Raw genomic sequence first — 21,379 nt, 5'->3', positions numbered from 1 at the left:
GCACCCCTAACTTGAGACATTGTTTCTTGTTGAAATTGACAAGTTTTGATCCCAGGGAAACCCTGCATTATAAGCTGCACCCCAAACTTTCACAAACCAAACAACTACCACATTTTTCAGAAAAAGATATACCGTTTAATTTCAAATTAAGGCATCATTTTTTGAAGATTTCAATCTTTCCTGACGCCTAGATTAGAGACTAATTTGAATTGACGCCTATTCAAGAGTGCGATGTTTAATGTGGTGGCGCGAATGGGTAAACTATGTTTCGACAATGAGCTGTTATCATAAAAAGTGTTAAATTCTTCTTCAGTGCTCAGCTTATCTTTTGAAAACAAATACTTTGAAGCATGCATGGTGATATGAAACCAAGCACAATGATAGTGTATGCAGGGATATGCTTTCAAGCTGTCAACAATTCTTTTCGTGATATTCCAGTGCATATCGGTAGTTTGTTTTTATCTTGTTTGCAATCAAACTTTCAGTACATGATATTTTCAATACATGTACAAACACTGTTGTACCGAAGGAAGACTAGTATTAGGTTACTGTGTCTTCTAATGCTGTTTTTCAGTAGTTTTGTATTTTTCCAGACACTTCATGTCAGATTACATCACATTTTCTTACTGATGTCAGGGCGTGATGGAAATAGAATCATAGTCGCTGAACGCAAACGTTCGCACAGCAAACTCGTTTTGTTTTAACAAATGCAGTTCCAGGGTCGTATCTCTGACATGTTTTGACCGATCACATTCAAACTTGCACATGCATCACACATTGTTTTCATGTTTCATTTCAAGATGACTGAATGGCGGCCATTTTAGTGCTAAAAATTCATAGAAATCAATCATTTCTGCCATTCCAGAACTGTATCTCGGCTGTGCATGAATATACTTCTTTCAAACTTTGTACTTCCATTGAACATATTGGGTTTTTTTTTCTTAGATTTATTCAAAATGGCTGACTGATGGCCATTTTTTTTTTCAACGAATGCTGTTTTTGGAGCCATTTTCCTATTGTGTTAAAACTTTACACACACTTCATGTAACACAGTGTTCTCCCCAGGCCGCTGAAGCGACACGGTACCGTGACGCTTGGACACTCGGCCGTGATGCTTGCCCTTTGTCCGTGACGCTTGGTCACTCGCCCGTGATGCTTATTGCTTTGTTTACAAGTGTCAGTCTCGTCTTGCACGAATTTAAAACAATAACATGTATTGATCGAAAGGTAATCCCGCTTTTGTTAGCCATACAAAGACAGTGATAAAAACGGATGTCTGCAATAAGTTGCGAAGTCTTTCAAGGATGCAGAGCCGGGGTGCAGAGCCTCCAAATCCAAAAAAAAATACTAGAGTAGCAATAATTTGCCCATTGCACGCAACGGCAACAATGTGACAAAACAAGTCACGGCGTACGTCGGGAAGATCAACCCCGATTTGCTGCACTCCGATTTTTTATCACTCAATCGCCGGTGACATTAATTACCCCAAAATTAAAAAAAAAACAAGTGAAATTAAGTCGCATTGGAAAGAAAAGTGTGAATAATTCAACAGCAGACGAGACGGGTTAAGAAAAAACGAACCCTGACTTCTGGAAATACCCCATTCATAGGATGCCTTAGTAGCGAAGAACGCCACCCTAAGGCGACATAATGCACGTTGCAACCTTGTGACCGATGCATGCTGCGTTACAGGGGGGCTCTGATCGAGGTAACAAAGATGGCGGCGCAGAGTGCATGTTTTTCCGCGATGTTTAAAAACAACATCTCGTTGGCGATTTTGATGTATTGCCTATGATAATAGTCAATGAACCGTTTTAATAAACAATTTGTGTATTTTACACCAAAAAGTCAGATACCGATGATCGCAATAGCAGCAGTGAATACCCAATGAACGCAATGCCGTCAGCTGACAATGTTACGGTGATCCTAGCGTTACTCACAAGGTATATAGCAATGAAAAATCGCCGACTATTAGTGCCGAACTGCCATTGTAGAATTTTTTTCTAATTATTGATTTATTTCAACATATTTCGATATCTCGCCGACTTTATAAATTTATCCAAAAGATGTTTTCCCCCGACGTTATATGAACTGACAGTGACATGGGCACTAAAACTTGTACACAATGATCAGTTACATCCATCATGTACATCCATGCATCCATGGATAACATTATATTCACTGACTGGCTATAACACAAGTTTTTCAATTTGTTTTCCTTTTTATGCTGTTCTATTTCAAACTTTATTTGACTTGATACAAAAACATAAAATACAATGCAGTAAAATGATATAAAATTTATCAAATATAAAAATATCTTGTCTTAATTGTATTAATTAATTGTATTAGTAGATTGACCAAATTGGTTGGGAAAAACTGATTACTAGTATTATGCAAATATAATTATGCAAATTAGATGTATTGTTATGCAAATTGACCGTGATGCTTGACATGAAGTCTGGGGAGAACACTGGTAACATCTTTGCACATGCATCTATTTCAGAATCTGATTCAAAATGGCTGTCTGATTGCCATTTTGTTTTTTACGAATGCTGTTTTTGGAGCCATTTTCCTATTGTGTTAAAACTTTACACACACTTCATGTAACATCTTTGCACATGCATCTGTTTCAGAATCTGATTCAAAATGGCTGACTGATGGCCATTTTGTTTTTAATGAATGCATTTTCCTAATGTGGCTGGACTGATTGTGTTCAAACTGTACACACACTTCATGTAACACATTTGCACATTCATCTGTTTCAGAATCTGATTCAAAATGGCTGACTGATGGCCATTTTGTTTTTAACGAATGCATTTTCCTAATGTGGCTGGACTGATTGTGTTCAAACTGTACACACACTTCATGTAACACCTTTGCACATTCATCTGTTTCAGATGGCTGATCGTAATTTTTGTGCTAGAAATGAATTATGAATATCATGCGGAATATCTTGTTTAATAATGGGTTTAATGCCCCCAAATGACCCTAAATGTATTGAACGTCAAATTAACCTCAGATTGAATGTCTGGTAAAAAATTATAATTACTGTAATACATGTACATGTAGTAATGTAGCTTAACTTGGTATCTACCACCTTGTATTACCTATATGTAAAATGGAATATTCCATGCCAATTGAAAGCCTGTCACAGTACATGTTTCATTGCTATTAACCTTTAACCTTTGGATCACATTTAACATTTAAAATAAAGACCCTGTTGTATCTTGTAGCAGTTGTGATTCAATAGACATTCTACTCAAAAAGTTAAACTACGGTACCTTCAAAGCCTAGAATGTATGTTGAGTATAAGAGCTATACGAACATTGTGGAAACAGATTAGACGAAATACAAAAACTGTACATATTAATATAGATTATTATAATATCACTGCCTCAATTTAACACAGCTAGTTTGGTATTCTACGGGGAAAAAATAAAAACGACAGTGCAACAGTACATGGATTGGTGATTACCGGTTTACTACAATGTTTTTGATTCTCGATTGCGCAGTTTCATCCCAAGAGACGAGTGTTAGTGAAGCAGCATCATCTCCAGAGACGAGTGCTACATGGAGTGGAGCATGGAACACGTATAAAGTGCTTAAAAAGGATGCTGCTTCTTGCTCGGTTCTGTCATCGTAGTGCTCGTACAATTAAATGTGTTCCAGCATCATAGCCTCTTGATACACCTGACCAAATCGCATTCAGACGTTCTTACCTCTGAAGGGGATTTGTCAACCAATTAGATTGTGGCTGACTAGAAAGCGGCCTAATACTGTAGAATGCGATTACATGATTGGTTGTTGATCCTACGAGACCTCAACGTGACTTGCATAGTTATTTGGTCGAACATAGTTTCAGGTGATGTACAATCGTGTATTCAAAGTAACCTTCATTTGAATGTAATCAGATTGAGACATGCCTACAGTAAATAAGATGTTAAATTATTATCCGTATTGATTCTATTGAACATATACATGTATACAGTGTGAATCACTCACACTACCTTACCTGCAGTGTGCCCTCTAAGCTGATATGATCCAAAAGGTTTTGCTGTGACATAACCAGTTTGTACTAATTTACTGGCACATCATTGACGCAACTGAAAATTATGGATTATAATCTTTAAAAAAAAATCTTACTATAGTTATAGAATTTGTAATTTGGTGAAACTAAAATCACATTTTATTAACAAAGTAAGTTTAAAATCAAAGAGAAACAAGAACCACAACATTTTTGTTTGTGTATCAAGTCACTTATATACTGTCACATACAATTTTTTGTTCTCTTGTTTTTTTAGCTCCGCTGTCGACTTTGTCAAGCAGAGCTTATCATATGAGTGATTGTTCGTCGTCGTCCATGTCAATGTTTTACTTTTTCGACTTCTTCTTGAAAACTACAAGCCTGAATGCTTTGATAGTTGGTGTATATGTACCTTGGGTAGACCTCTCTCAGATTTGTTCATTTCATGATGATGTCTTCAATTCTCTAATTTTGGTGAATATTTTTGTCATTTTTTGGTAAAAAGTGATATTTTCGACTTCTTGTTGAAAACCGCAAGTCCAATTACTTTGATATTACATATATAGGTACTACATATGGACCTCTCTCAGATTTGTTCATTTCATGATGATATCTTCAATTCTCTAATTTTGGTGAATATTTTTGTCATTTTTTGGTAAAAAGTGATATTTTCGACTTCTTCAAGTTCTTGTTAAAAACCAAAAGTCCAATTGCTTTGATATTACATATATGGGTACTACATGTGGACCTCTCTCAGATTTGTTCATTTTGTAATGATATCTTTAACTCCCTAATTTTGGTGAATATTTTTGTCATTTTTGGTAAAAAGTGATATTTTCGACTTCTTGTTAAAAACCGCAAGTCCAATTGCTTTGATATTACATAAATAAGTACTACATGTGGACCTCTCTCAGATTTGTTTATTTTGTAATGATATCTTCAATTCTCTAATTTTTGTCATTTTTGGTAAAAAGTGATATTTTCGACTTCTTGTTAAAAAACGCAAGTCCAATCGCTTTGATATTACATATATAGGTACTACATGTGGTCCTCATTCAGACTTGTTCATTTCATGTTGATATCTTCAATTCTCTAATTTTGAAGAATATTTTTGTAATTTTGGGTAAAAAGTGATATTTTCGACTTCTTGTTGAAAACCGCAAGTCCAATTACTTTGATATTACATATATAGGTACTACATATGGACGTCTCTCAGATTTGTTCATTTCATGATGATATCTTCAATTCTCTAATTTTAGTGAATATTTTTGTAATTTTTGATAAAAAGTGATATTTTCCCATTGCTTTTATATTACATATATAGGTACTACGTGTGGACTTCTTTCAGATTTGTTCATTTCATGATGATATCTTCAATTCTCTAATTTTAGTGAATATTTTTGTAATTTTTGATAAAAAGTGATATTTTCCCATTGCTTTTATATTACATACACAGTGCCCATGCTTCAGTCCCCTTTTTTCGTATTCCACAACCAATGCGTTATCACAGTGAGGTGCTACGTGTGGACTTCTTTCAGATTTGTCCTGTTGCTTTTTATATATATATTGTTCATTTTCTAATGATGTCTTCAGTTCTTTTATTGTAATGTGCATTGCTAACAGCGGAGCTATTTCAGTCGACAGGCTGCTTGTTTTTTTTATGCGAGGGGTTCAATTTTCACTTAGAATTCCTATAAAATCTGTTCTAATAGAGGGCACACTTTTTACCTGTGTGCTTCTAATAGTAATTAAATTGAGGGTTGTTACTTGGACTAAAAATATTGTTTGTGACTTGATGGGATTTGCCCATTCACAAAGTTTATTATAAAATAAAAAAATAAACATCGTAAAAGTATTGAAAACCTACAGTGTATAAAAATAAGTTCTCAAACCATTATATTGCTACTTTGCGAACAAATTCTGTAATACTATTATTTATTTATTTGTTTGTCAGTTATCTGTGTTTTTCTGTTCATTTGTTTTTTGTTTATTTAATTATTTGGATGTATTCGTTTCCTGCAACTTTATTGTCGGCCTCAGTGCATCTGAGCTGCGCATTGTTTAGTGGTATCATCGCCCTCTTTGTAGAATAGTAATGACATATTTACAGTTACCATTAATCTGAAAGCCAACCAACATGCTATTCTTTGTGGCCAGCCACTTCTTTTTATGGCTCTTGTGCATAATTAGGGAACAACCATTCAAGTGTGTAGGGGTGTCAGGTATCAAAATGGAGGGGATTTAAACATTATTCTAAGCATGCTCCAGTCTGATGTATGACATTATAATGCATCATGTCACATGTTCATACTAATAATTATTATTCGTAAAGATGTTTTAACAGAGACAATAAATTATTTTATTTGACTGTTATGTTGAAATATTTTCCCCTGGGTTCAGTGAATATAGTTTTGGTATCCCAGGGCTGCTATGAAAAACACAAGATAATACACACTGTCTAGTTGTAACCTGTTGCATTCATCATTCGTAGTGTTGTCTCTTCTCCTTAGTTATTCAATGCAACAATTTCCTCAAACAAATACATGTAGCCAAACCACTGCAATTCTCGCAGCAAAATTCTGTCTATTCTGTTGTTTATCCTTTTCACCACCAAACTTTCTCCCCTATATTTTTCTGCACTTTCTCTTATATTCTTCAATGTTTTTGGAAATGAACCCGAATTTTTGAGCAAACGAACAAAATTTGAGTCAATATCAAGTTTTTTTTTAAAAATGGCTATTTTTGTACTAATCTTCTGAAAGAAATAAACAGAACTATTTTGTGAATTTGTGATGAAAAGAGGGAACTGGTGGTGCAAAGGTTAGATCAGCCTTGTTCAATATTTCTTACACGTTTGTGTTTGTGAGAAGAAATTAAGTATTTTACAGAGGCTTGAAAAATTAAAAGATCATGAACAGATTTTCAACATTGGATATTTAAAAAAATTATCTAGAATTTTGTTAATATCAATTTTGGATCAAAAAAACTGAAATAAACATCACCAAGCAGGTTTGATCAAAAGTTTTCAAAATTTCATTATCGTTTTGGATGGGGAAAAAAATATTTTGGGAAAGATGACAAATGTTTGGCTATGGTATTAAAAGAGTATAATGAGTTTATTTCTCTGATATGAAAACAGCTGAACTAACACAGAACTACATACAAATATAGTACAATGTATATACATTTGTAAAACACATGGGAAAATATTTTTAATCATGCTGATTTGTTTATGGCCAGCATTTGTGTCAATTCAAAAGTTTTTTTTTTGTTTCTGCCAATATATAGTAAAAATACGTTTAAAAAATACAAGGAAAATATGCTTCACTGCATTTCATTCAAAAATAACAAAAATGAGGACTTACAATTTCATTGATGTGCATGCATCTTAGGTTGCATTTGCAATCACTATCTGATTCAAGATGGCCGAGTGGTGGCCAGCTGGTAACAGTTGAACAAAATAAATTATTTGTAATTGAAACCAGACCTCAGTTGTGTATGGACAGATTTTATTCAAACTTGTTCAAACATAGAACATTATGGGACCTTGAGGCATGTCACTTGTTTTTACACATGTAGGTCAAATGCCCGACTAGTGGCCATTTTGTTTTATTGAATGCTTTTTCATAGATCAATATCTTTGATGTGACCAATCATGTACAAAAATCCACACAAGCGTCGTACATGTTAACACTTACTGCATGTCATTTTGTAGTAGCCAACTGGCAGCAATTTTGTTTTAACAAATAATTTTCCAGTGAAATGTCTTGACATACCACACATGAATGCATTTGTTTGTGGCTTAATTCTAGACGCATGGAGCTGGGAATAGCCACTGGTGGCGCTGTATACAATCAAAACCTATTGAGGCCTGCCTACACTCATTCAGACTTTAGCGTAAAGGCCAAAAACAGTTGTTAAATTTGGTAACCAGTTTAGATTGATAGAAAGCGTGTACAATCTTCAAATTACCACAATAGACAGAGTGGGGGTCAAGACCAAATATACGTGATTCCTGCATTTCATAATAAATGCTTTCTGTTAATAATTGCACTTTCAAATAATACTCATAAGTTATGTCTACTTCATAACCTCGTTAAAAGTCATTAGCATATTGTGTACTCAGTGCCCATGCTTCAGTCCCCTTTTTTCATATTCCACAACCAATGCGTTATCACAGTGAGGTCAATTGCAATATACATTTTATGCAAGTGATGTTCAGCACCGTCAATGAGGTTTGTGAATCAAACCTCATTGATAATGCTGAATGTAGTGTTTGTATTCAAAGCCCACACATAAGCGACGCTACCAGATCTACCAGTATACAAAAGTATACAATTACAATTCTGGTTCCCCACTAACTCTGGATTGCTGAATGTTGTACATTTCAGCTATTCCAGAACTGGATCAAATAAATATGTGCACATCATGTAAAACTGATTTTAAAAAAACTGAGTGGCTTATCATGGGACATATGTATTCATGCTCTTAAATTTAATCTAATTACCAGTAAAGTTACAGTGAAAATAAACTGGAATTAATTTTCGCTGAAAAGACTTTTTGGGCGTTTTGTATGGAATTTATTTTCACTGATTTTTGATGAGTTAGTGTGAAATATAGGAAAAAAAGTATATTCGGATTTTATTTTCACGAAAACATCCCTTCAGTGAAAATAGCGAAAATAAATTCCAAGCGAAAATAAAGTATTCTACAGTAGCACATCTAATGAATTCTATATAATTTAATTTTTCTAATATAATAATACTTTTTTGTTTGGTTTTTAGTTACATAAAGACTGGGGCCATAATGTCTCAAAGATTCTTGAAGGACCAGGGGTGTTAGCACTAGTGGCATTGGAAAAGCTCCCTCTAGACGAACATCACGCGATGCGAGTCTACCAATATATCACAGATCGTTTAAAACATAGGAAATGTGAAATCCTTAGGTAAGTACATGTACATAATACAGGGTTCTCTTAATAACAAGGTATGAATGCCCCTCCCCCTCAATGGGGTGCACATAATGTAATCATATACTGCTGCAGCTTCAGGAGGCTTTGTAGTCATCGTATTATTCATATAAATTGCTGCTATATTTCACAATTCCAAAGTTTTAAATATCTTGTTGTTTAGAATTTAAATCATCTATAGCCTGTCTATTCAATTGTTAGCTTCCTTGTCAACAAAGCGAGTAGAGCTTATCATATTGCTGATTGTCTGTCGTCGGCATCAACTTTACATTTTCGACTTCTTCTTTGGTATCTAATATGTATGTACCTTAAGTAAACCTGTATCTGATTTGTTCCTTTTGTGACGGCATCTTCAATTCTTTAATTGCGATGAATATTTTCATCATTTTTGGTAAAAAATTATATTTCTGTCTTCTTGAACTCAATCGCTTTGCAATTTTTGACAACTTTGTGATTTTTGACTCGCCCTATTGCCTCAGAATCTTACATGTTTATTTCATAGGAAAACCATTTATTCTCTATTTTGAGCGATTATTTTTGTCATTTTATGTAAAAAAATTTTATTTTCAACTTCTTCTTGAAAACTACAAGCCAGATTGCCTTTATAATTGACCTGATAACTTGGATGGACCTCTGTGAGATTTGTTCATTTCATGCTGATATCATTAATTCTCTATTTTTAGCATTTTTGGTAAAAATAAAATTATATTTTGAACAATTTAAACTGTTTACCGTAAAATGACTAATTTTCACTGGGTTTAAATTTCGCTGATTTAACATTTCAGGCATATTCAGTGGGTTTTAAATTCACAGTTCTATCATTTAGATAACGTGTTCGATGCTAAATTTGACATATTCACTGGGTTTTAATTTAGCGTATTCTCCAGTCAGCGAAATAAGCAAAATTAAAACCCAGTGAATAATTAATCCTTTTACAGTATCTGATTGAGTTTCTTGGGTTGACCTCCATCAGATGTATTCAGTTTGTGACAATATCTCCAATCTGTTACTCAGTATGGATCAGATTACTTACATCACATAAAACATAGATATATCAAAATGATTGTTATTATATTAAACAAAAAAGTTTGAGTTAAGGATATCACCGTACATGAATATCTAAGTTACCGTATTTGTCTTCAGTTAAGCGCCACCTTCAATTAGGCGCCAGTGCCACAAAAACTTTGTATTTTACACCTCAATTAAGCGCCAGACAAAGTTGAAATTTTGGCACGTAATGATCGTGAATTGAGCGCCGGCGGATCGACTACCGGTTACCCGTTCGTAGCGATGGACGCGATCGCGGAAGTCCCTCGCTGTTACTGTTCGAATGGCTTTTATATAAAAAAAAATTGGTTTTGTTTCTAACAATTTTTAAGAAATCGGTCTATAATCTCTTGAAACATGTCTTTTTAGTCTACTGTAGAAAATATCAGCGTGGTTTTTAATTTCGCAGTGAGTCCATAAAAACGAAATTAAAACAACGCGAAAATGTTCTGTTTCAAATGCGCTGTTGTCACAGTAAACAGTATTAAATTATTCTTTAAATGCTCAGTTTACTTTCCAAAAATAACTAATTTCTTGATTTGAAAAAAAAATCATGCCGTTTTTCCCACCAAAATCAAAGCCAAAATATCGCAAACATTGGCAAATCACTTCCGCATTGCGTTCATACATTATTTAAATGAGCTATGGTAATTTGATCACGTTGGCATCATCCAGCATTTTGATTGGTTAATTAACGACTTGACCTATCAGGTCAAAAAACGCGTTCCAGGTCAAGTCCTAGACAGAAAGCATGGCAGACATCGAATCGCGCCGAGCGTTTACATGCGACCAGAATCATTCGCTTACGATGAAATTAAGTTGAATTTTACTTGCATTTTATTTTTTGCACGTTATTATAACTACTACTGAGTAATAATCGTAACCGTGGAATGCAGCATGACCGGATTTTGCTACCGTGATCATTGACTACTAAGCGTTGAATTTGTGTTTGTTTTATTTTTCTGTTGATTGTACGGCAAACTGTGAATGTTTTCTAAAGAATGATATTTTTTGTATAACTTTCTAAACTGTCTGAAAACGGGTCATTTACTCAGTATTTAAAATAAAGGCTACAGTGACTAAGCGTCAGACTGTAATGTAAAATATTGTCAATAATCTATCACCAGAATGGAGCAAAAACAATGGCTTGTAACACAGTTACCGGTACTAGAACTTGAAGTGCTTGAAATAAGCGCCATTTGAAACAAAGTTGCTCAAATTTAACCACAAATAAGCGCCACCATGACATGAAAGTGTAACAAAGTGGCACCTAATTGAAGACAAATACGGTACATACCTATATCTTAAAAATCATTGATATATCGCATATCATTGTACATGAATATCTAAGTTACATACCCTTATCTTAAAAATCATTGATATATCGCATATCGTTCTACATAGATATCTAAGTTACATACCCATATCTTAAAAATCATTGATATATCGCATATCACTCTACATAGATATTTAAGTTACATACCCATATCTTAAAAATCATTGATATATCGCATATCATTCTACATAGATATCTAAGTTACATACCCATATCTTAAAAATCATTGCTATATCGCATATCACCATACATGAATATCAAAGTTACATACCCATATCTTAAAAATCATTGCTATATCGCATATCACCATGCATGAATATCAAAGTTACATACCCATATCTTAAAAATCATTGCTGTATCGCATATCACCATACATGAATATCAAAGTTACATACCCATATCTTAAATATCATTGATATATCGCATATCACTTTACATAGATATCTAAGTTGCACATCCTTGATATATCGCATGTCACTGTACATAGATATCAAAGATTCACATCCTTGATATATCACCACACATAGATAAATCTTTGATGTTATCTTATTCTCAGGTGGGATATCACACACCTCCTTTTATATTTTCACATTGCTGCTGATTATGAAAACTTAGGTCAGTTGTTTCTTGATGGCAAGCTCGACGACTGCGAAGGATTTAAAGTTATTCGAATAGAACGTAAGTTGCTGTAACACTGATGTATTGTGTTTCACTTGTTTTTATTGTGTGCAGAATAGAACACAAGTTGTTGTGACAAGGATGTACATGTATTCACTTTTTAGTCAATTGTTTCAGTTAAGTTTCACGACTAAAGGAACCATTTACGTAAACTCATTATTGCAATTTCTGAGGTCAAATTGGAGCATAGAGCCACCATTTACGTAAACTCATTATTGCAATTTCTGAGGTCAAATTGGAGCATAGAGCCAGGGGGGAAAGATGGATCACCAGTAATCAATCTGATTTAGTAATATATTGAATTGTTCGGTACATCTAAGTAAAAACAAACAATAGTTATACCGATTTACAAAAAGGAGTTGAAAACCAGCAGTGGAAATTATTGCCCTACTCTCTTTTTACCTTGCCCGTACCATCAAAGATGGAAGGGAAAGGTATATTAAAGGAAAAATTTTGTCCGGCGTTGTCGTCGTCGTCGTCGTTGTCGTCGTCGTTAATAATTGTTATTGTGTGCATGATAACTTTACTAATTCTATTCCAAACTTCATCAAACTTAGTCACCTTGTTCATCAGTATAAAGTCTTCCCTGAGTTTGAACAACAGATGTCCTGTATGAAAATATCATGCAAAAATTGAGAAAAACTGATAAAATATTTTGACTGTTTCTACTTGACTGATCACTGGTGATACACATCAAAGGTCACTGATCTCAGTGGAAATATGCATTGTTGTATGTGTTCAATGAAGCAAATGATTTATCTTGTAATAATATCCTTGGTAATGTATCCCTTACTGGGTTTCAAAACCAACTCATGGAGAGATTGCACAGTCTGATACACATTTGCAAACCTACCAATAAATCTTTACAGAAAACAAGATGTCAGAAAATCAATATAAGCACTCCTATGAACTGGGTGCCAAACTTTGATCAAGATCTGAAGCTAATAGAAAATCTGTTTAGTTCAAAGTTATCAAATCAAAAACAATACATAAAAAGCAAAACATTTCATCCACATTTTAAAAAGAAAATTGTTCTAAAATATATGTATTCTGTATTTGACAAACAGTTCATTCGACAAATGAAAACTCACAGGAATATGTTTCAGCTAGTAGAACAGAATGATAGAGTTTTTATAATACTAGTTTAAAAACGCACTTCAAAGATTGCAGTGTTTGAAGATGTAGATTCTCAGGAGGCAACAGTACTGTTGACTTCTCCCTCCACTGGACACCAACTAACTATTTAAGTTGATTTGCATACAAAGCAGAGCTTGCAACATGATAGCTATTCATAAAGGGTGTTTTTTTTTTACTTTTCATATAATACAGTAGTCACACAATGAGGCAGTTCATATTTGTCTCAGTGAATCATTAATTTTTGACAGACACCTGTACAAAATACTTGGATAAAAGCCAGCTAAGATTTTCTGTTATCTTGCATGTTTTAAATGCATCTAAATGCAGCACTTTTTTTTTTGCGATGAGGCATTTGTTTTTATACTAAAATATCTGAATTACTTTGAATAAAGCTGGAAATTATGTCCCTTAAAATAATTAAACAAATAAGGCACCAATGTTTTTGTAAGATATTTACATCTTTTAAGGACATTCGGTAGACTGATTCCCCACTGTTGGTTCAACCCAAAAACTTGTTTGTATTCATAATTAATTATGACAATGCATATTTATATTGAAACAAACTATGATAAAGGGAATTATATTATATAACAAAGGGCAAAGTCACCAGAGTTCAACTATGTTTTTCATTCTGCTTAAAAATGAGACTTTGCATCGAAAGTAACAAAATAAAGAATGGCACCGTTTGTACATAACGAAAAAAGATCTTCATTTGTGTTACTGAATTAAAACAGTGATTATGAGGACACATCGAAAATAACAGCGTATGATAACAAAATAAAGAATTGCACCGTTTGTACATAACGAAAAAAGATCTTCATTCGTGTTACTGAATTAAAACAGTGATTATGAGGACACATCGAAAGTAACAGTACACGATAACAAAATAAAGAATGGCACCGTTTGTACATAACGAAAAAAGATCTTCATTCGTGTTACTGAATTAAAACAGTGATTATGAGGACACATCGAAAATAACAGCGTATGATTGATTATAATGACAATAAAAAAATGACGACCTTTGTACATAATAACATTGTTTATATTACATTTATTTATATTTGGTTTTAACACCCACAATGTTTTACGCTTATTTTACAACACTATGCACAAAATATTATAGATGCATAGTGACGTACGCAAGCAAAATAAACACTGTTGAGTCTGTCTTCTGTTCCCGTTGTTTTTATAAAAACTGCAGAATAGAACACAATTTGCCATGACGATGATGTATGTGCTTTTGAGTCTGCTCTGTGTTCCCGCTATATGCGTGAAAACTGCAAAATCAAATATTTACAGTAATCTGATAACATATCAATAAAATATGATGATGATTATTAATTTACAAATTTGGATTCTGAAATATATTCACTGAATCCCAATCTGAATCTGAAACTAATTTCAACGTTTTTCAGCTGTTGGGATGACAGTTCTAGCTGTGATCAATGCCTCCCATTGACAACTTCTAATTAAAAAAGCAGCTGAATTTGGGTGTGTAGATTCTTTGAGACGTATGGGGGGGAAATTAGTTAATGGGAAATTGATCAGCCTAAAATTATGCAAATGATCTAACTAAAATGTTCAAAAGTAGGATAATTAATCTTTGAAATAAGACTTAATCCTATAACTTGGTGTTTAATGTGTCAAGGATGAAGTCTTAGGCCCAGACAAAGATAGTGGTAAGCAACATGCAGGAAAACCAAGGAGACGGTCATTATTTTGCTAAAATGTATATACATGCATTTTTTTAAAACTTCAGAAATTTACTCGTGTAGTTTTAGCTCAGTATTTGATAATTAAACATGAAATTTCAATGCCGATTGAGAGTTTGGTTGAGAGTATTGACATATAATCCACCATCATGGTATGCTTGGAATGGCTAGAGTCTGGGACAAGTAGATTCCTAGGTAATGATTGTATGATATACAAAAACATGCATTTTTCTCTTGTTAATTAATCACGAATGAACTGTTTCATTCCAGCTTGTGTCCTAACCAATCCACCAAGATGCATGGTAGAGATTGAGATGCCAATTAACACTGGTGATCTTTTACGAACCAGCATGATTCCCATTATCACACCATTTTCCTCCGCTCTTACGCACGTTACAATACGCGAGACGGGATGTGACAATAATTCTGATCACTCAGAGGATGGGATGCCACCGTCAAAACATCGAAAGGTTGATAGAAGTGTACCGTCCGTGGGTGTGACCATGATGTTCACTGGGCAAATGCAAAGACGTGCTGTGAAGTCGGCAAAATGTTTAGCGTCTGCACCCTGGGAAATGTATAGTCTCCCAGAAGCCGTTACGAAAGTGGTGGACTATGATACGCAGTACTTCCATAATGTGGAACAAGACATGCCGATGTGGGCGGTTAAAACGGGCTGCCCAATGTCTGGGATCAGAATGTCCCTCTTTGTCAGGGAACGTTCTAACTTTGATACTATGGACCAGTTTTATAGAAATATCACAGGCCTGACGCCATTTGAAAGGGATCTCAACAACAGCGATGTACGATACGCTACTTTTACACTGTCACCGAAAGCAGAATTTACTCTTGTGCACTACCCCGGCGTGAATGCCCGGTCGCTTGAGAACGTCTCGCTCTACTTCCGCGTAAATAGTCCATCAAAAGCGATCGGTGCTGAAAAAGTTTCGGACGATCACTGGCAATTGAAGGACTTTGAAGGAAACAGAGTTGTCCTATTTCTACCGACAGTTTGAAATTAATTTTCAGTTTTTAGATTGAAATGTCACTTTTATTTTATAGGGTATTACAACTGCACAGTAGGACTTGACTTTTAGCAGTTCAGTGAATTAGGATAAAGAATGTTAACATAAAACATAATGCACAACTGACGATAAACATAGCCTGGTGTCAAAAAAGTTGCTTTTTAAAAAAAAAAAAAACTTTGTCCAAAAATGCAGGTTTTCTTATTTTATATCAAAAAATAATATTTGGGCAATTTGGTATAATTTTTAACAATCTGTTTAATTTCTACTTTTAAAATTGATATATTACTCAATTTCATGCAACTGTACAGTGGGGTGGTTTATTCTTAACAGCAAACTTTTGCAGAAGTTGATCTTTTCACTGCGTTCCTTACAATTTTACAGAAAAGCAGTTCAATACATTTGTGAAATTTCAGCTTTGCAAAAACGCTGTTTGAAAAATTGTTTCTGTCCAACGAGAACTCCTGTAAAATGTAGCCAATATTAAAATGAAATGCAAAAATGGTGGTATTAAAATTAATAGCTTTAGTAGCGCTTAGAATTTATTCGTTAGCGAATGGCATTGATTTACTTATTTATTGGATTAATGAATCCAATTTGAAATGTTATATTATACAAATATTTCAAAAAGGTCACATACTTTTAAATTTGCCTGATGAAAGTAAATGATGTTGTTTTTTTAAATAAATCACGAGAATATTTTGATTTCTATTCTTATTCTTAGAGTAATTGTATCAAACTGAGGTATCGCTAGTATTGTTTTTTAATTTTGTGGAAACGTCGACTTCTACCAGGAAATGTAATTGCAGTTGGCAGAGCACCATGTTGTCCCTGTTAGACATCCATCGCAGATAAAAGATTGGTTCATGGATTTTATTTTAGTTGTCACATGAACACTAGGTCACAGTATCTTGTAACTTCTTGCTGTAAGTAGTCAAGTAATGAAAAGTAGATTAGTAGGCATTCATTAATGAAAAATTGAGAGAAATTAGATTTCTAAGTTTTCGGTAATTTGTTTATCAGGGCTTGTATGTAGCCATTTCATGATTGTTTATCAGTACACATTTATGATTACCGGTACATTGAGTGGGCAATTGGTGATCTGATTGGTAGTAGGCCAATTATGCATTTAGTTGGCATTTGGTATCTGATTGACAGTAGGCCAATTATGCATTTAGTTGGCATTTGGTATCTGATTGACAGTAGGCCAATTAAACATTTAGTTGGCATTTGGTAGAAGTTTGACAATTGGGTATGGTTATTTGCAGTCGTCAACAACACATAAAAGTCATCACATAATGGTTTGTACAGACAACATACGCCCTCTATATAAATATCTTGCTATGGATTATTTCTTGTATTTAAGGAATTACCCCCAAAATTAAGAAGGAAATTATAGAAGTATAAAATAAATGAATAAAACGTAGCTCCGACCTTTATTGTATTTGGCAAGAATTATTATTTTTTAATAATTAGTGCTAATGCAGCATTCCAAGATTCACAGTTCCAAATTTCAACTGAAGTTTTTGTATACTGACCTCTCAAAATAAAAAAAAATAATACATGTCCTCGTTACTGTGATGTATCAAGGAACCCACAAAGCTGTGTGAATTATATATAAATTAAATATATATATTATACCTACTTATTTTCCTATGATCGTTTGGCATAATCTGGATTTAGTGAGTGACATGCTTCTAATAAAGGTCATGGTAAACAGGATAGGAGCAGGAGGCCAACACTGCCAATTCCCACCACCCCGTCCTTTTCGATCTAAGACTACGCAAGTTTTAGGGACTTGTCTCCCTTTTTTGTTCAGCATAATGAAATCTTATTTTAGGCACAAACAAAAATTGTCTCATGAATGTTTTATATTTGTATTTTAATTGAAAATTGAAGCTGCAAGTCTCATTCTGATGATACTGGTGTAATATTTCCAATAAAAAAAAATTTCGTTAGAGGTCATTGTCATATTTATTCATACCAAACATCTCGCCTCATCAGTGAATTTTTTTTGCTCGTCAACTCCGCTCCGCTTTTGACATTGCATATCATTGGAGCTAGATGTCAGTTCACACAGCACCGCATATTTGATTCACAGAAGGGAATGTTTAATGATTTATCTGTAATTTATATAATATATGGACCCAGTTGTCTTGTTAATAATTGTATACGTATGTTATGGTGGATGAAAAACAGAAATTATCACCCACCCCTTCTCCGTATTAAAAAAAATCCACATGGTTGTCATTTTCTTAAACTAACTTATGAGGAAACTTTCGGTTCGTTACCAATGAATCGGAATTGGTAATTTATGAGTTGTATGACTACCCAGGTGCATGATTTTTTTCTAGAAATGTTGATTTTATTCTCATATGGTTTTCAATTGTATTTTAAATAAAAAGTGAAGTTACACTCGCCCATACCGCAAGACATTTTCCCACCCAAAGATGAGTCTTCTTCCATTTCCAATGAGTAATTATTTTGTGTAAAAATCCATACGTAAATTGTAATAGTTTGTAATTTGTCTTGTAATGGTGCATTTGTATATCTTATTGTTTCACACCCGGATTTAAGAAAATATTCTTTTGTCGCTTAAGCACATAAAGTTTTGTTTGGATCTTTGAAACCAGTTTGTCTGTCTCTTATTTTTTGTTTGTTCAGTTCCGCAGTTTGAATGCGACATTAAAGATGTCAGTATGTAGTAGATTTCATTCTTCTCACTATATTCGATATTTCAGGTTATTGCGTGTAATATATCACCGCAATCTGAAATTAGAGGTTTTATGATGTCATAACTTTATATGTCACATGATAATGTAAACATCCATTCGCAAATAAATTCATTTCAACAAAAAGTCCCAAATTTAACACAAATTTGTTTAATTTCGAATATGGTGATTTATAACAAAAATATTGAGCCCTCACATCATCATATTGGATAGGAGAAGGGTGTAGACGTAATATCGGTAATTATCTTGCCATGGACTTTTCTCTTCATCCAATATAGCATTGTCGGGGATTCATTATTGTTTAAATAATAAGGCTTGGCCTGAGATGCTTCTCTGAATGAAGTACTCGACTGTCTCTAATTGCATTGGTTTACGATAATGCTGTCCATCAGATAGGGATGATAAAAATTATTACCCCATGGTAGTCCAGTCGGGTGTGCAAAAACACATTCATTTCACAAAAAGCATAAGATATCTGCTGGGTGATTATTAACCCTGGACAAATGATAGATGTGCATGTTAACAGAATCTCAAGAGCTTTTTCCAGATGGGGGAAAATGAATACCCCTTGTATCCTTTCATTGTTTCCAGTCCCCGTCTCGGACAAAGTCTGGACTATTAAGTTAAATTCCATCAGCGTGTTCAAAGCTATTTCTCAAGCATGCTTCGATCGATTACGTTCAAATTTAACACAAAGACCAAGTATGATGACTTACATATGCACATCAATTTTCATTACCATTTCATAAAATATGGCTGATTAGCGGTCATTTTGGTCCTTGAATTATTTAAACATGCCCAGATCCCCTTCTCAAAGATGAAACTTTATATGAAGTTCATACATATTGGATACAGGTGCATGTCATATTTTTGGATTGGAACAAAAATGGTTGATAGGTGGCCATTTTTTTTTTCTTTTAATTTCTATGCAGATTCCTCACGAATTTATCGCCAGATTCAGTTGAATGTCTGCAAAATCGCAGTCTGTGAACTTATCTCGAACACAAGCAGGGTGATTTAATTTTAACTTTGTATCTGGGTCATGCATATTGAGTAGGAGCTGTACGTCATATTTTTTCCCTGAGATTCAAACCAAAATGGCCAACTGGTGTCCATTTTTACCTTGTCCGTATCATTTGAGATGAAGGTATAGAAAGAAAAATGGATGACTTCGTTGTTATAATTTATTCAATTTCTTTCAAACTTGGATATAGTATTAACCAAATTTGAGATTTTGAAAAGGTTGATTTTGGTTCATGTTATATGTATATTTTTCAAGATATTGCCTAAATTTCACTTAACATTTTCTTCTTGTAGTTTCAATAATTAAAAAAAATGTTATCTGATCATCTTTAAATTTATGAATCTTACCAATAATTATGAAAAGGTGAAGTGCAATTGGTGTGACTTGCAAGTGGATTAAAAAAATTAATGAAATATATGTTTAGACGTAGAAATATGTGCACAGAATGAAGAAGACAATCAACTGCTGATAATGAGAACTAAATCTTAGTAAGATGCTCTCCAAGATCTGTCAATTAGATAAGTGTAGTAAACTGATATGTTTTTATTATGTGTGTAAATACAAAATTGACGACAAGTGTAGATTTTCTGTCTTTTTGTCAAATCTTTCTAGTATTTTATTCATCTTTCTATTTTGATAAACCCAAATCTAGATATATTTTATAAAAAGTGACAAAATTTGACTTTAGTTAAACTTATTTCATTATAAAATTTGGATTATCGGACACAATCCAGCTATCTCAGTCTGTTTTCTATTTTTCGGACGTGAAGCAGAGAAAACTGAGTCAGCTAGGGAAAATCCAAAAGAGAAAAAAAATCACAAATGTATCATTTTATGGTGTAATTTGCATCAACATTGCATTAATTGTTAAAATGAATACCTTTATAACTGAACTTCAAACTAATTCTCTTTTTCCAGAAAAGTCACTTTATCACTGGCAGTTCTGTTTGGGGAGAGAATAATGAAGTGCGCCCTCACAAGTTAACAGCTGAAAGTGTGTTGAAAGCACAAATTTATTGCTTTTAATAATCACATAGAATTTACAAACTTTCAAAAATATTCAAACTAGAGCAAATATGATAAAATACAAACATATTTAAACATCTTCACTGTAAATAATAAAAACAAGAGCACTGTCAATATCTATCCATAGATGGCGCTAGCATCAACAAAATCCAATGAATATGTAGGTTGTCACTATCCTCGGGGGCGGACATCCGGGCATTTTCTACCGCCTGGCAACCTTCGCGGTGAAAACAAAGACCAAAAACTCGCAGAAAACGGTACTTTGCGATGGTTGTTGAGAGTGCCCTGAACAGTGTAACAAGATTAGCCCTATGTGTGTAACATATATGAATTTGGTTGCTCAGGATTACTTCAAAGTTGAGTTTGTGTTGTTTTCTCGAGTTTCACCGGCTCCACAGGCGTCCCACAGCAGCGCGCACAAAGCCCGTAGAAATACATGGTACAGTGGTGCGCGTCTTAGCAACGTAGAACGTCCGTGACGTAGCTCCGCCCCCGAGGATATAATTATGCTACACCTGCTGGTGGCATAGTGGTTGCCGCTCCAGACTCGTGATCGATAGACCCAAGTTCAAATCCTACCTTAGGCTGAACATGAAAGGGTCGCCCCCTACCCAGGGTGAGTGTGCCACAGACTCAATGGGAAGGCCAATTCCATTGGCCGAGATTCAT

The 21,379-nt window shown here is 34.1% G+C and overlaps 1 protein-coding gene across 1 annotated transcript in view; it reads left to right on the top strand.

Moving 5' to 3' along the window:
• LOC100374528 (uncharacterized) overlaps window positions 1-18,557 on the top strand; it is a 37,384-nt gene extending 18,827 nt beyond the window's left edge. Inside the window, exons 2-4 of the mRNA XM_002735338.4 lie at window positions 8,809-8,969; window positions 11,933-12,054; window positions 15,174-18,557. Coding sequence (XP_002735384.1) covers window positions 8,809-8,969; window positions 11,933-12,054; window positions 15,174-15,919 — 1,029 coding nt within the window. The 3' untranslated portion in view covers window positions 15,920-18,557. The remainder of the gene's footprint in view (window positions 1-8,808; window positions 8,970-11,932; window positions 12,055-15,173) is intronic.
• The last annotated feature ends 2,822 nt before the right edge of the window (window positions 18,558-21,379 follow it).

This window comes from Saccoglossus kowalevskii, chromosome 17 (assembly GCF_978046115.1).
Source record: "Saccoglossus kowalevskii chromosome 17, keSacKowa6.1, whole genome shotgun sequence".
In the NCBI taxonomy this organism is placed as follows: Eukaryota; Metazoa; Hemichordata; class Enteropneusta; family Harrimaniidae; genus Saccoglossus; species Saccoglossus kowalevskii.
The sequence above is the reverse complement of the archived record's forward strand: the minus strand, read 5'-3'. Positions and strand labels throughout refer to the sequence as shown.